Source organism: Oncorhynchus clarkii, unplaced genomic scaffold, assembly GCF_045791955.1.
Source record: "Oncorhynchus clarkii lewisi isolate Uvic-CL-2024 unplaced genomic scaffold, UVic_Ocla_1.0 unplaced_contig_6757_pilon_pilon, whole genome shotgun sequence".
In the NCBI taxonomy this organism is placed as follows: domain Eukaryota; kingdom Metazoa; phylum Chordata; class Actinopteri; order Salmoniformes; family Salmonidae; genus Oncorhynchus; species Oncorhynchus clarkii.
Genome location: NW_027261001.1, coordinates 21,293 through 36,375, shown reverse-complemented (window position 1 = coordinate 36,375; position 15,083 = coordinate 21,293). Strand labels below are relative to the sequence as shown.

At 45.8% G+C, this 15,083-nt stretch overlaps 1 protein-coding gene and 1 pseudogene across 2 annotated transcripts in view; one reads left to right on the top strand and one right to left on the bottom strand.

The window, feature by feature from the left end:
- Positions 1–5,271, top strand: part of LOC139403123 (microtubule-associated tumor suppressor 1 homolog) — a 78,432-nt gene extending 73,161 nt beyond the window's left edge. For both annotated transcript variants that reach the window (XM_071146833.1, XM_071146832.1), the window contains exon 15: positions 4,097–5,271. In XM_071146833.1, coding sequence (XP_071002934.1) covers positions 4,097–4,313 — 217 coding nt within the window. In that variant the 3' untranslated portion in view covers positions 4,314–5,271. The remainder of the gene's footprint in view (positions 1–4,096) is intronic.
- Positions 5,272–6,547: 1,276 nt separating this feature from the next.
- LOC139403122 (fibrinogen-like protein 1) lies at positions 6,548–14,817 on the bottom strand (annotated as a pseudogene).
- Positions 14,818–15,083: the final 266 nt, after the last annotated feature.

The following is a 15,083-nucleotide window of genomic DNA, read 5'->3' as shown; positions in this document are numbered from 1 at the left end:
TGTAAATTTCGGTGTTCCTCAAGGTTCCGTTTTAGGACCACTATTGTTTTCACTATATATTTTACCTCTTGGGGATGTCATTCGAAAACATAATGTTAACTTTCACTGCTATGCGGATGACACACAGCTGTACATTTCAATTAAACATGGTGAAGCCCCAAAATTGCCCTTGCTAGAAGAATGTGTTTCAGACATAAGGAAGTGGATGGCTGCAAACTTTCTACTTTTAAACTCGGACAAAACAGAGATGCTTGTTCTAGGTCCCAAGAAACAAAGAGATCTTCTGTTGAATCTGACAATTAATCTTAATGGTTGTACAGTCGTCTCAAATAAAACTGTGAAGGACCTCGGCGTTACTCTGGACCCTGATCTCTCTTTTGAAGAACATATCAAGACCATTTCAAGGACAGCTTTTTTCCATCTACGTAACATTGCAAAAATCAGAAACTTTCTGTCCAAAAATGATGCAGAAAAATTAATCCATGCTTTTGTCACTTCCAGGTTAGACTACTGCAATGCTCTACTTTCCGGCTACCCGGATAAAGCACTAAATAAACTTCAGTTAGTGCTAAATACGGCTGCTAGAATCCTGACTAGAACCAAAAAATTTGATCATATTACTCCAGTGCTAGCCTCTCTACACTGGCTTCCTGTCAAAGCAAGGGCTGATTTCAAGGTTTTACTGCTAACCTGCAAAGCATTACATGGGCTTGCTCCTACCTATCTCTCTGATTTGGTCCTGCCGTACATACCTACACGTACGCTACGGTCACAAGACGCAGGCCTCCTAATTGTCCCTAGAATTTTTAAGCAAACAGCTGGAGGCAGGGCTTTCTCCTATAGAGCTCCATTTTTATGGAACGGTCTGCCTACCCATGTCAGAGACGCAAACTCGGTCTCAACCTTTAAGTCTCTACTGAAGACTCATCTCTTCAGTGGGTCATATGATTGAGTGTAGTCTGGCCCAGGAGTGGGAGGGTGAACGGAAAGGCTCTGGAGCAACGAACCGCCCTTGCTGTCTCTGCCTGGCCGGTTCCCCTCTTTCCACTGGGATTCTCTGCCTCTAACCCTATTACAGGGGCTGAGTCACTGGCTTTACTGGGGCTCTCTCATGCCGTCCCTGGAGGGGGTGCGTCACCTGAGTGGGTTGAGTCACTGATGTGGTCATCCTGTCTGGGTTGGCGCCCCCCCCCCCCCCCCTTGGGTTGTGCCGTGGCGGAGGTCTTTGTGGGCTATACTCAGCCTTGTCTCAGGATGGTAAGTTGGTGGTTGAAGATATCCCTCTAGTGTTGTGGGGGCTGTGCTTTGGCAAAGTGGGTGGGGTTATATCCTTCCTGTTTGGCCCTGTCCGGGGGTGTCCTCGGATGGGGCCACAGTGTCTCCTGACCCCTCCTGTCTCAGCCTCCAGTATTTATGCTGCAGTAGTTTATGTGTCGGGGGGCTAGGGTCAGTTTGTTATATCTGGAGTACTTCTCCTGTCCTATTCGGTGTCCTGTGTGAATCTAAGTGTGCGTTCTCTAATTCTCTCCTTCTCTCTTTCTCTCTCTCGGAGGACCTGAGCCCTAGGACCATGCCCCAGGACTACCTGACATGATGACTCCTTGCTGTCCCCAGTCCACCTGGCTGTGCTGCTGCTCCAGTTTCAACTGTTCTGCCTTATTATTATTCGACCATGCTGGTCATTTATGAACATTTGAACATCTTGGCCATGTTCTGTTATAATCTCCACCCGGCACAGCCAGAAGAGGACTGGCCATCCCACATATGCTCTCTCTAATTCTCTCTTTCTTTCTCTCTCTCGGAGGACCTGAGCCATAGGACCATGCCCCAGGAATACCTGACATGATGACTCCTTGCTGTCCCCAGTCCACCTGACTGTGCTGCTGCTCCAGTTTCAACTATTCTGCCTTATTATTATTCGACCATGCTGGTCATTTATGAACATTTGAACATCTTGACCATGTTTTGTTATAATCTCCACCCGGCACAGCCAGAAGAGGACTGGCCACCCCACATAGCCTGGTTCCTCTCTAGGTTTCTTCCTAGGTTTTGGCCTTTCTAGGGAGTTTTTCCTAGCCACCGTGCTTCTACACCTGCATTGCTTGCTGTTTGGGGTTTTAGGCTGGGTTTCTGTACAGCACTTTGAGATATCAGCTGATGTACGAAGGGCTATATAAATAAATTTGATTTTTGATTTGATTTGTCCTCTCTCTCCTCTCTGTCCTCTCTCTCCTCTTTGTGTGTATCTTCCCTCTCTCTCCTCTCTCTCATCTCTCTCCTCTCTGTCCTCTCTCTCCTCTCTGACTTCTCTCTCCTATCTGTCCTCTCCCTCCTCTGTGTGTATCTTTCCTCTCTGAACTCTCTCTCCTCTCTGTGTGTATCTCTCCTCTCTCTCCTCTTGGTTTGTATCTTCCCTCTCTCTCCTCTCTCTCCTCTCTGTGTGTATCTTCCCTCTCTCTCCTCTCTCTCCTCTCTGTGTGTATCTTCCCTCTCTCTCCTCTCTCTCCTCTTGGTGTGTATCTTCCCTCTCTGACCTCTCTCTCCTCTCTGTGTGTATCTTCCCTCTCTCTCCTCTCTCTCCTCTCTGTGTGTATCTTCCCTCTCTCTCCTCTCTCTCCTCTTGGTGTGTATCTTCCCTCTCTCTCCTCTCTCATCTCTGACCTCTCTCTCCTCTCTGTCCTCTCTCTCCTCTCTGACTTCTCTCTCCTATCTGTCCTCTCCCTCCTCTGTGTGTATCTTTCCTCTCTGACCTCTCTCTCCTCTGTGTGTATCTTTCTCTCCTCTCTGTCCTCTCTCTCCTCTCTGACTTCTCTCTCCTATCTGTCCTCTCTCTCCTCTGTGTGTATCTTCCCTCTCTGACCTCTCTCTCCTCTGTGTGTATCTTTCCTCTCTGAACTCTCTCTCCTCTCTGTGTGTATCTCTCCTCTCTCTCCTCTCGGTTTGTATCTTCCCTCTCTCTCCTCTCTCTCCTCTCTGTGTGTATCTTCCCTCTCTCTCCTCTCTCTCCTCTCTGTGTGTATCTTCCCTCTCTGACCTCTCTCTCCTCTCTGTGTGTATCTTCCCTCTCTCTCTTCTCTCTCCTCTCTGTGTGTATCTTCCCTCTCTGACCTCTCTCTCCTCTGTGTGTATCTTCCCTCTCTCTCCTCTCTCTCATCTCTGACCTCTCTCTCCTCTCTGTCCTCTCTCTCCTCTCTGACTTCTCTCTCCTATCTGTCCTCTCCCTCCTCTGTGTGTATCTTTCCTCTCTGACCTCTCTCTCCTCTGTGTGTATCTTTCTCTCCTCTCTGTCCTCTCTCTCCTCTCTGACTTCTCTCTCCTATCTGTCCTCTCTCTCCTCTGTGTGTATCTTCCCTCTCTGACCTCTCTCTCCTCTGTGTGTATCTTTCCTCTCTGAACTCTCTCTCCTCTCTGTGTGTATCTCTCCTCTCTCTCCTCTCGGTTTGTATCTTCCCTCTCTCTCCTCTCTCTCCTCTCTGTGTGTATCTTCCCTCTCTCTCCTCTCTCTCCTCTCTGTGTGTATCTTCCCTCTCTGACCTCTCTCTCCTCTCTGTGTGTATCTTCCCTCTCTCTCTTCTCTCTCCTCTCTGTGTGTATCTTCCCTCTCTGACCTCTCTCTCCTCTGTGTGTATCTTCCCTCTCTCTCCTCTCTCTCTTCTCTGTGTGTATCTTCCCTCTCTCTCCTCTCTGTGTATCTTCCCTCTCTGACCTCTCTCTCCTCTGTGTGTATCTTCCCTCTCTGACCTCTGTCCTCTCTCTCCTCTCTGACTTGTCTCTCCTCTCTGTCCTCTCCGCTCTGTGTGTATCTTTCCTCTCTCCTCTCTGTGTGTATCTTCCCTCTCTCTCCTCTCTCCGCTCTGTGTGTATCTTCCCTCTCTCTCCTCTCTCCTCTCTGTGTGTATCTTCCCTCTCTCTCCTCTCTGTCCTCTCTCTCCTCTCTGACTTCTCTTTCCTCTCTGTCCTCTCTCTCCTCTCTGTGTGTATCTTTCCTCTCTGTCCTCTCTCTCCTCTCTGACTTCTCTTCCCTCTCTGTCCTCTCTCTCCTCTCTGTGTGTATCTTCCCTCTCTGACATCTCTCTCCTCTCTGTGTCTCCTGCAGGCAGTTGTCCAGTGAGCAGGCCATGCTGCAGCAGACCCTGCAGAAGGAGTCCAAGGTCAACAAGCGTCTCTCCATGGAGAATGAGGAGCTGCTGTGGAAGCTGCACAACGGAGACCTGGCCAGCCCCCGCCGCCTATCGCCCTCCTCGCCCTTCCACTCGCCCGGCAACTCGGCTTCCTTCCCCACCGCCGCAGCCCCACTCTCGCCCAGCAGATAACCCAAACTAGATACCAAGGGGAGAGAGATAAAGAGAGTGTGTGAGTGTTTGTGTGGATACCCCCTCCAACACACCCTAGAGACAACCCCCCTCTACAGTCCCTTACCTCCTACCCCCCAGATCACCAACCCCAGCCTCTCAAGGAGACAAAGCTGTTCCAAATACGGATGGACTACTTCATATGATGACGCTGCAGTTTTGGCTTCTGCCCACAATGACTTGTACAGACGTTTTCTTTGCTCCCAGAAAGAGAAGACAATGTTGCACAGATGCACTTACTTAAAAGCGTGGGACAATTCTGCCTTCGTTCTTTTCTGCCTGATTTCTCTCACTTTTTTTCCCCTCAGCAGAGAGAAAGAACAGGCAACTTAAACCTCAGGGTTTGTACATAGCTTCTCAGCTCGTTTTGATTCTCCTTCTTTTATTTGTGCATCGTGTTCCCCGCTCCCCGAATAAAGTTTGTGCGAAAAACCTTGGATGTAGTTTTGAAAATGTTAAAATGATATAGGCCAGAGACGGAAGTGGAAGTGAGACATCGCATTCCCTTTTTTCTGGTTCATATACAGTCAATGAAAAAAAAAAAAAATGGTAAATGGCCTAAGTGGGGCATCTTCATTTATCCGCCATCTTTGGTAGAGACTTTTAGGGTGATTTATTGAAGAGCAGAGCTTTATCCAACGAGCTTTTGACCCGTTGTATAAACAGTCTCTATCTGGGCGCGGATATTCAGTTAAAGTGAACTTTAATCCCAACCCTTCATCTCTCTACCGTAATAAAAGTGTGGAATGTATTTACCCATCTGTGCTTTATCACTCAGAATGTTCCCAGTCCAAAACTCCACAACTTTGTGTCGAGCCAATGTTCTCTCAAACCTCTCCACGTCTCCAAGAATGCCTCAAACTGACCATCATTTTGTTTCATTTTAAAAGGTAAATAAACAAACGATAAAAAAAAAAAAGTCAATGTTATATTTATTATCCCTCTATAAATACATAATTAAATAGTGGATATGATTAGGGACATGTAGGTATTTGTATAATGTGATACATTGGAAGAGATTGGTTATACACACAAGTCCTTTACCTGTCAAAATGATTGACCGCTATGTCAAAGCAGTGTGTGTGTGTGTGTGTGTGTGTGTGTGTGTGTGTGTGTGTGTGTGTGTGTGTGCGCGCGCGCGCACGCTCAATCTTGTTGTTGTGCAGTAGTACCTAGAGAAAGGAATCCACCCTGGAGGGCACAGATCACCCATTTAACACCTACCTCAGTGGCCTCAAATCTCCTCTACGACCACTCTACTGTGCTTTAACATGGAAGTAATGCACTCTCTTTTCACTGGGGAGGTTTTGGTGCTCTGTCTGTCTGTAATGTACTACTGGTTTGTTTGCACACACTATTCAGTCATGTCTAGTGTCTGTTATCTCTGGCTGCATTATTAACAGGTAGAAACTAGTGAATGTATTAAGGGTTGGCTTAATAAACCAAGGGGAGAAAAATGGGCATGTTCCAGGTTGTCTTTAGTGCAGTGGATCTGTGCAGTAGATTAGATCTCACAATGTCTGGAGAACTGTTTGTCTGAGGAAGCCCATTTATATGATAGAGCAGTCTCTTTTGAGATTGGAACGTTGGATTGGAATGTGCCCAGCGAGGACGACCTGGAACGTGCCCAGCGAGAACGACCTGGAACGTGCCCAGCGAGAACGACCTGGAACGTGCCCAGTCTGGTTGCAAGTGAGAACTCTGGGGGGGAAATATAGGCAATATTTCTGTTAAAGTAAGAGTTGATCATAGTTAACATTTTATTAAAATTGAGTCGCAATCTGAAATTATTTGAGTGGAAAGTACACAATTGTACCATTATTTATAAAAGAAAAACATTGGCCAACAGTCACAAAAACAATCGGCCATCAGTCACATTCACGTTGTTATTTTTAACAGTGAAAGACATGCTCCGGTACATTGACGACTAAGAAAGTATGTTTTAAACCTCCTGCTTTGGGCTGGATGTGTAGATCACATGCACATGGGCTAGCAGCAGGTGGCCTAGCAAGTTAAAACGTTGGGCAAATGGCCAAAAGGTTGCTAGTTGGAATGAACAACAACAGCTCCTCTGGCACCCGATGTGGCAGCCCCCCACACCTCTCTGATTCAAAGGGGTTGGGTTAAAAGCTGAAATACATTTTTGGTCTGCAATTGACGATGAAAATAAATGTAATCCTTTAATAATCTATGAGCAGAATTACTGTTTTACCTCAATTAGCATCAAGATTGTTATGATTGGATGTTCTCTATGTAACACCACCTTCAGCCTGTCCTAATTGAGGCAAAACTCTTAACAGGATCGATGTCGTCTGGCGTTCGGGTCAGTTGGACATCAGATCCAGCCGGATGGACGTCGGAGGCCCGGATCATCATGACTACGGATTTGATTGAATACCACCAGCCGTGCCAGGTGTACCAGACCACCCCGTCATCCATCACCGCTTGGTACGGCCCGTTGTAGTAGTGACCGTTCAAGTTGCCAGACTCACACCTGGTGGAGAGACGCAGAATGACACCAACATCTGAGATTCATAGTAGAAGGTCGCGTTCCATTGCTTGGACATTACCAGATCTATGCTACCATGATTACGATAATGATTACGATAATTGTGAATTAATCGTGAATAATGATTAGTGAGACAGTTAGAGGCATAAATATCATAATGCAGAAGGTCAATACTCTGTTGTTCAGAGGTTACTGAATATCCACAGTAATGCAGAAGGTCAATACTCTGTTGTTCAGAGGTTACTGAATATCCACAGTAATGCAGAAGGTCAATACTATGTTGAGAGGTTACTGAATCTCCACAGTAATGCAGAAGGTCAATACTATGTTGAGAGGTTACTGAGTCTCCACAGTAATGCAGAAGGTCAATACTCTGTTGTTCAGAGGTGACTAAATCTCCACAGTAATGCAGAAGGTCAATACTCTGTTGTTCAGAGGTTACTGAATCTCCACAGTAATGCAGAAGGTCAATACTCTGTTGTTCAGAGGTGACTAAATCTCCACAGTAATACAGAAGGTCAACACTCTGTTCAGAGGTTACTGAATCTCCACAGTAATGCAGAAGGTCAATACTCTGTTGTTCAGAGGTTACTAAATCTCCACAGTAATGCAGAAGGTCAATACTCTGTTGAGAGGTTACTGAATCTCCACAGTAATGCAGAAGGTCAATACTCTGTTGTTCAGAGGTTACTGAATCTCCACAGTAATGCAGAAGGTCAATACTCTGTTGAGAGGTTACTGAATCTCCACAGTAATACAGAAGGCCAATACTCTGTTGAGAGGTTACTGAATCTCCACAGTAATACAGAAGGTCATACTTGCTGAACCACCAGCCTGACATGTCATGGCGGATACACTTCTCATCGTCCTTGTTGGGATGGTCGTAGGTACTGAACTTGACTCCCAGTTGACCGGCCCCTAGACTGTTCCACTGCCCACTGGGATGGGAGTGGGCTTCGGGGAGGGCGTCCCCCGCATTGCCAGTGTACTCACCCAGATGAAGCTTATACTGGTTCTGGAGGGGGAAGAGGAGTATTTTAGGGAGTATCTTTTTAAGTATTTTATGTGGAAATAATTCAGTGATTTTGAATATTTAACTATGTAAAATCACTGAACTATCCCCTTTAACCTAACACCTGATCTCAAATTTCAACTAATTGTAGTCTTCAATTTAGACCCCAAACAAATGCCTACATTGGTGTGCACACACTGCAGAAGTCCTGGGCCAGAATTCCCCACGCCAAGTGTAAAAGGCACCACGACTTTAGGTAATAGGCTGATGACCGGGAGTGATAGACCAAAGAATGTAACATGCTTACACTGTAACACAGTCAATGTTCTCCTAAACAGAGCACTGCTGAGATGTATGTTTTTGAATACTGCTGAGGAGGTGAATGAAGAGGAGTGCTGGTTTTCCCCAGGACCTTTGCTCAAGGACATTCAAATCACATTGTATTTGTCCCATGCTTCGTAAACAACAGGTGTAGACTAACAGTGAAATACTTACTCACGGGTCCTTCCCAACAATGCAGAGAGAAACAACAGGTGTAGACTAACAATGAAATACTTACTCACCGCTCCTTCCCAACAATGCAGAGAGAAACAACAGGTGTAGACTAACAGTGAAATACTTACTCACAGGTCCTTCCCAACAATGCAGAGAGAAACAACAGGTGTAGACTAACAGTGAAATACTTACTCACCGCTCCTTCCCAACAATGCAGAGAGAAACAACAGGTGTAGACTAACAGTGAAATACTTACTCACCGCTCCTTCCCAACAATGCAGAGAGAAACAACAGGTGTAGACTAACAGTGAAATACTTACTCACCGCTCCTTCCCAACAATGCAGAGAGAAACAACAGGTGTAGACTAACAGTGAAATACTTACTCACCGGTCCTTCCCAACAATGCAGAGAGAAACAGGTGTAGACCTAACAGTGAAATACTTACTCACCGCTCCTTCCCAACAATGCAGAGAGAAACAACAGGTGTAGACTAACAGTGAAATACTTACTCACCGCTCCTTCCCAACAATGCAGAGAGAAACAACAGGTGTAGACTAACAGTGAAATACTTACTCACCGCTCCTTCCCAACAATGCAGAGAGAAACAACAGGTGTAGACTAACAGTGAAATACTTACTCACCGCTCCTTCCCAACAATGCAGAGAGAAAGAAAATAATAGAAAAGTAATAACACTTAATAATAAATGCAGAATGAGTAGCGATACCTTGGTACTGGTGCCCCGTGTACATAGCCGAGTCGATGTGCAGGAGTACGAGGTAATTCAGGTAGATATGTACATATAGGTAGGGGTAAAGTGACTAGGTAACAGGATATATAATAAGAAGTAGCAGCAGCATATGTGATGAGTCAAAAGAGTTAGTGCAGATGGGGGTCAATGCAAATAATCTAGGTAGCTATTTGGTTAACTATTTAGCAGTCCTAAGGCTAGGGGGTAGAAGCTGTTCAGGGTCCTGTTGGTTCCAGACTTGGTGCATCGGTACCGCTTGCCGTGTGGTAGCAGAGAGAACAATCCATGACTTGGGTGGCTGGAGTGTTTTATCATTTTTAGGGCCTTCCTCTGACACCGCCTGGTATAGAGGTCCTGGACAGCAGGGAGCTCGGCCCAGTTATGGACTGGGCCATATGCACTATCCTCTGTAGCACCTTGTGGTCGAATGCAAAGCAGTTGCCGTACCAAGCAGTGATGCAGCCAGTTAAGATGCTCTCAATGGTGCAGCTGTGGAACTTTTTGAGGATCTGAGGGCCCATCACAAATCAGCCTCAGCCTCCTGAGGTGGAAGAGGCATTGTCGTGCCTTCTTCAGGACTGTGTTGGTGTGTATGGACCATGTTAGTTCCTTAGCGATGTGGACACAGAGGAACTTGAAGCTCTCGACCCACTCCACTACAGCCCCATCAATCCGGATGGGGGCTTCCTCGACCAACCATTTCCTGGAGACCACGATCAGCTCCTGGCACCACACTGCCATGTCACTGACCTCCCTATAGGCCAGAGCTCTCAAACCTTGTCCCTGGAGAGCTACCGTCCTGTAGGTTTTCACTGCAACCATAATCTAGCACACCTGATTCTAATAATCAGCTGGTTGATTAACTGAATCAGGTGATTAAAACAGGGGTTGGAATGAAAACCTACAGGAAGGTAGCTCTCCAGGAACAGGGTTGGAGAGCCCTGCTATAGGCTGTCTCATCGTCGTTGGTCATCGGGCCTACCACTGTCATGCTGTCAGTAAACTTAATGACGGTATTGGAGTTGTGCGCGGCCGCGCACCCTGAGGGGCTCCCGTGTTGAAGATCAGTGTGGTGGATGTGATGTTGACAATCCTCACCACCTGGGGGCGGCCTAGCAGGAAGTCCAGGATCCAGTTGCAGAGGCAGGTGTTCAGTCCCAGGGTCCTGAGATTAGTAAAATAGCTTGGAGGGCACTATGGTGTTGAACGCTGAGCTGTAGTCAATGAGCAACATTCTCACATAGGCGTTCCTCTTATCCAGGTGGGAGAGGGCAGTGTGGAGTGCAATGGAGATTGCGTCATCTGTGGATCTGTTGGGGCGGTATGTAAATTGGAGTGGGTCCAGTGTGTCTGGGATAATGGTTTTGATGTGAGCCATGACCAGCCTTTCAAAGCATTTCATTGCTACAGTTGTGAGTGCTACAGGGCAGTAGACATTTAGACAGGTTACCTTGGCCTCCTTGGGCACAGGAACTATAGTGGTTAACTTGAAACACAAAAGCTATTACAGACATGGTCAGTGAGAGGTGGAAAATGTCAGCTGATCAGCGCATGCTCTGTATACTAGTCCTGGAAATCCCCAGTTTATACAGTATGAACAGTAGATTGGTTCGTTTTTTTTGCGAACAAGGACTTATGTCAACAAAGAAAGGGAAGGGGGGGGGGGGTGTTGGGTTAAAGACAAAGGAAGGAGAGATACTACAAACGTTCTTGTTCATTACGTTCTATCAAGATCTCAACTGCCTTTTGTACAGTTTGAACAAGAGTAGACAAAATAGTGACACCCAATGTTATGGGAAAAGCGTGTCTGTTCCGTGTGAGGAATGTCTGCTGTGAAGACCGTGGTGTTGTGTTCACGTGTACCTTTTCATCATCAACTTTCATGTTTTTGTACTTGGCGAAGCGCTGGTTTCCGTCAAAGTCCTCCATGTTGATCTTTAGGTTGTAGTCGCCTAGAAAACAGAGTCAAATACCGGTCATAAAGAGCCAAAATGGCCACCGATTGTCACCCAGGTGGGTGAGACAGTAGTGGTGGTGGATGAGTTGAGTTGCTGTGGCCTCGTACAATGTAAAGCACTCGGGGCCACGATCAGACTTGAGATAAGTGAACTTAACAAGGACTTAAGCCAATAAAAGATTGACTTATGTCAACATTTTTGGACTTGAGTCCATTTTAAGTCAACTTATCTCAAGTTGGAAATTGGGCTCTTTAAGCTTGATTGTAGTTAAAAGGTCTATGTAATATAAAAGCAACTCATTATTAGGTACATTCCATGTGAATTTGGCCACATGCCTTTTAGATGTTTTTTCTAGCCAAGAGTTGTTACCTGACTAGGAAAACTCTGTGTCCTAGTTATAACCTGAGTAAGGCCAGGAAAAACTCTGGGTCATATTACTATTACTGCCTGTTCCTAAGGGCCGGGAGTTTTTCCTGGTCAGATCAAGTGGTGGGGAAAAGCTCTTGGCCCTAGTTGTAGGTTTTCCTCTTCACCTTGAGAGGTGAGGTAGTGTAGGGGGTCGTTCCCTAGCCAGAACTCTCCGTCTGACTCGCTGTCTCCAAAACCATTCTTGTACTCCACCCACGCTCTGTAGAGGGAGGGAGACACACCCACATGCACGTGATGCTAAACCTGAAACCAACGAGATTCCACGCCAGCGGGAGAGAAATGTTTTAGTATCTCAGATTGTTTTGGAAATTCTCACAAAAATGTAATTGGGAGAAAGGATGTTTGAGTTATATCATTAAAAGTACCAAAGTGCCCACTCTGGAAATATGATGTACTTGTAGGGTATATTGTTCCAAACAATGTCTTTAACATTTGTTTTAAATCAAAAAATGTCGTTTTGAGATATTCATATTTATAGTGTTGAATAAATGAATGTGAATGTGTAAGTCAGAGTCTGGACATATTCCATCAGTTAGATCACATTATAAAGAGTATGATGACACCATGATGTTGTCTGTATCTGGTGCGGTTCACAGGTCATAAGGTCTTACAGGAGACGTGTAGGTCTTAAATGTAGCCACTTTAGGCCCTTTTATCACACGTTTTCTTTCCACCTACCTGTCGAAGGACTCCGTTCCGTCCTTTCTCCTCTGGAAGACAGTCCAGCCTCCTCCATCACTCATGTCACAGAACACCATGAAGGAGGAGGGAGCCTGGTCCGGTCTGATCATATACAGGCCACTAACGGAGTTCCCATCCTTAAAGATCTCAGCACAGTCTGACACACAGAGGACATGGTTACAGTGCTTGCACACCAAATGGCACCCAATCCATTCCTTATACAGCGCATTATCTTTCACTATTTATGTCTGTTTTAAAAACTAAATCGAATTTCTAATCAAACATGAATCACACAAAAAAACTAAATTCAGTTCAGTAAAAAGACATTCCATTCATTCTATGTTCTACCCATAGAATTCCACATTAACAAAAGGAACTATGGGGTTCTACCCCCTGCCTGACCTTTGTACTGGCCCCCAGTCTGGAGGTGTGTCTGGGGGATCTGGGGCAGCTTCTGGGCCTGGCTGAGGTGAAGCCCCTGGATGTAGCGGTACTGGTCGTTGATCACCCTCACCAGGTCCTCCATCTCAGCCTGCAGACGCCCCACCATCTCCCCACACTGCACTGGGGCCTAGTGGACAGGACAGACAGGGGGAGAGGGGGACCCTGTTCACTCTCTCAGGCTATACAACTCATTTAACAAAACTTTTTTTTTTAAAGTAATCAGAATGATCTGTTCTATCACCATTGATTCTGTTGTTCATTGTGACTGGCGTTGTTTCTGTCTCCGTCTGTTCAGATGACAGGCTAGAGCGAACAACTTTCCTCACAGCTGAGAAGGTTAGTGTTGGTGTTGGTCACACCGTGCCGCGCCGTGCCACCTGGTGCTTTTGGCAGCTGTCTATATCCAGGAACCACTTCCTGCACTTGCAGCATTTGACCGGCTTCCCTTTACCATGGATGTTCATGTGACTCAAGGTCATGAACTTCCTCCCACACAACGTGGAGACGAACGGCTTCTCGCCGGCGTGAAACTTTAGGTGCATGTTGCGATTTCCGACTTGCGAAAACCCCTGTCGCACGCTTCGCACATATACGTCTTCTCCCCTGAGCACACTCTTTCATGTGCCTCTAGCACTGGCTATTGGCAGAATGATCTGTTCTATCACAGTTTTCAAGATAAGATAAAGGAACAAGTTTGTTAATTTTATGTGTTAGCCTACAAATGCTAATCTCAGTACATTAAACAATAACATAAATGCAGAAACCTGTTATGATGTAATCTGATATAAACTATATTTGGATGCAGAGACAGACGATGCATGCACACACAAACACACACACAAACATACATGCAGGTGCATGCAGAATACACCAAAATGGCACATACGATGTCATCATCACAACGTATGTGGGTGTTAAGGAAGTAGAATTATGCACATTATGAACCAAAGCCAATCAAAATGTAAATAAATCTTACCGAGTGGCATTCCGTGAAGAACAAAAGCCCCAAAACTACTATGGTGGACGCTCCTGCCATGGCGTGTGAGCTGTGTTCAACCACCAGTGTTACTGACGCTCTGTTCACCCTACCCTCTGACAACCCACCATGGAAGACACTGGTTGCATCCCAAATGGCACCTGGTCAGTGGTAGTACACTATATAGGGAATAGGGTTCCATTTGGGACGCAGGACACTAGTGTCTAAACATCGGAGTCAGCACGAGTGTTCTGCTCTACTTTGAAAAATGGCTAGTGACTTCCCACCATAGTCTGGCCATTGACCTTCTGATTAAACCTTGTTGTGTCTCGTGGTCTATTGGGTAGGAAGAGGGGCTGCCTTTTGTAGTGTCTTCCCTCTATCTATCCTCCCTTCTCATAACCCAACTGGTGATACAATACCACCTTTTACTGGCGTCCTCTTAAACATGGCCCTTCCGACTCTTATTTGAGTTCAACGACTTGTAACTTTCCCTGCCTAAAGTCAACATTCCCCTTGTTTCATGTTTTAGCTCTAGTTTTGATTTACTTCTATTAATTCCATGGGTTTGATTCAGATCTTTTTTCATAATTAGGCCGTCATTGTAAATAAGAATTTGTTCTTAACTGATTTGCCTAGTTAAACAAAATACATGCATAAGGCTTTTCTTCCTCATATCAAAACATATATATTAATATTGGAATGTGTTTTTGATAAATGTATCTGTCCATTCAGTCTTATTCATTATGAACTAAAAGGCTAAACTGATCTCAGATCAGCACTCTGAGACACTTTGTGGATACGGCCCCAGGACGTCAAGCCAGTTCCACTGTTGTTTATTTCTCATTATTCCCCTCCAATCAGGGGCTGATTTAGACCTGGGACACCAGGTGGGCGCAATTAATTATCAGGTAAAACAGAAAACCAGCAGGCTCTGGACCTTAATAGGGTAAGATGTGAATACCGCTGGTTCACATGATAGGTGAGCTGTAGTAAGGTGTGTTCAGAGGTGTGGCCTGAATGGTCTGATCGTGAGGTGAGGTGTGTTTACATGCTGATGTGATTCTGCCCAGAGGTATTTGTCTGATGTGACCAGGCCTCCAGGCAAGTGTCTGAGGGAGAGCTGGCTGGTGTAGAGATGACATGTATCCAACTCCAGCTACCTCCAATTGATGCTGGGTGACCTACAGAAAGCCTGTTGATGCCGGCATTATTGACCCTGACTAGTAGAGGTCACAGGGAAACCCAGTGTGGGTGCCACAGAGCTAACAGACTGCCATCTTCAGCTCCAACATGGGCTCATTAGTGGACTCATCAATGTTTCCTTAACTCTATCATAGGAAGAGAAGTGAAGCGAAGGAGGTGTTGGCTCAGTCATAAAGTTTTCGCCTTGTAAGCATTGGGTTGTCTACTTGTCCCAGCCACTGCTGATTACTGTTCTGAAACCACAGGATTTAACCAAACCTACTTATCGTGC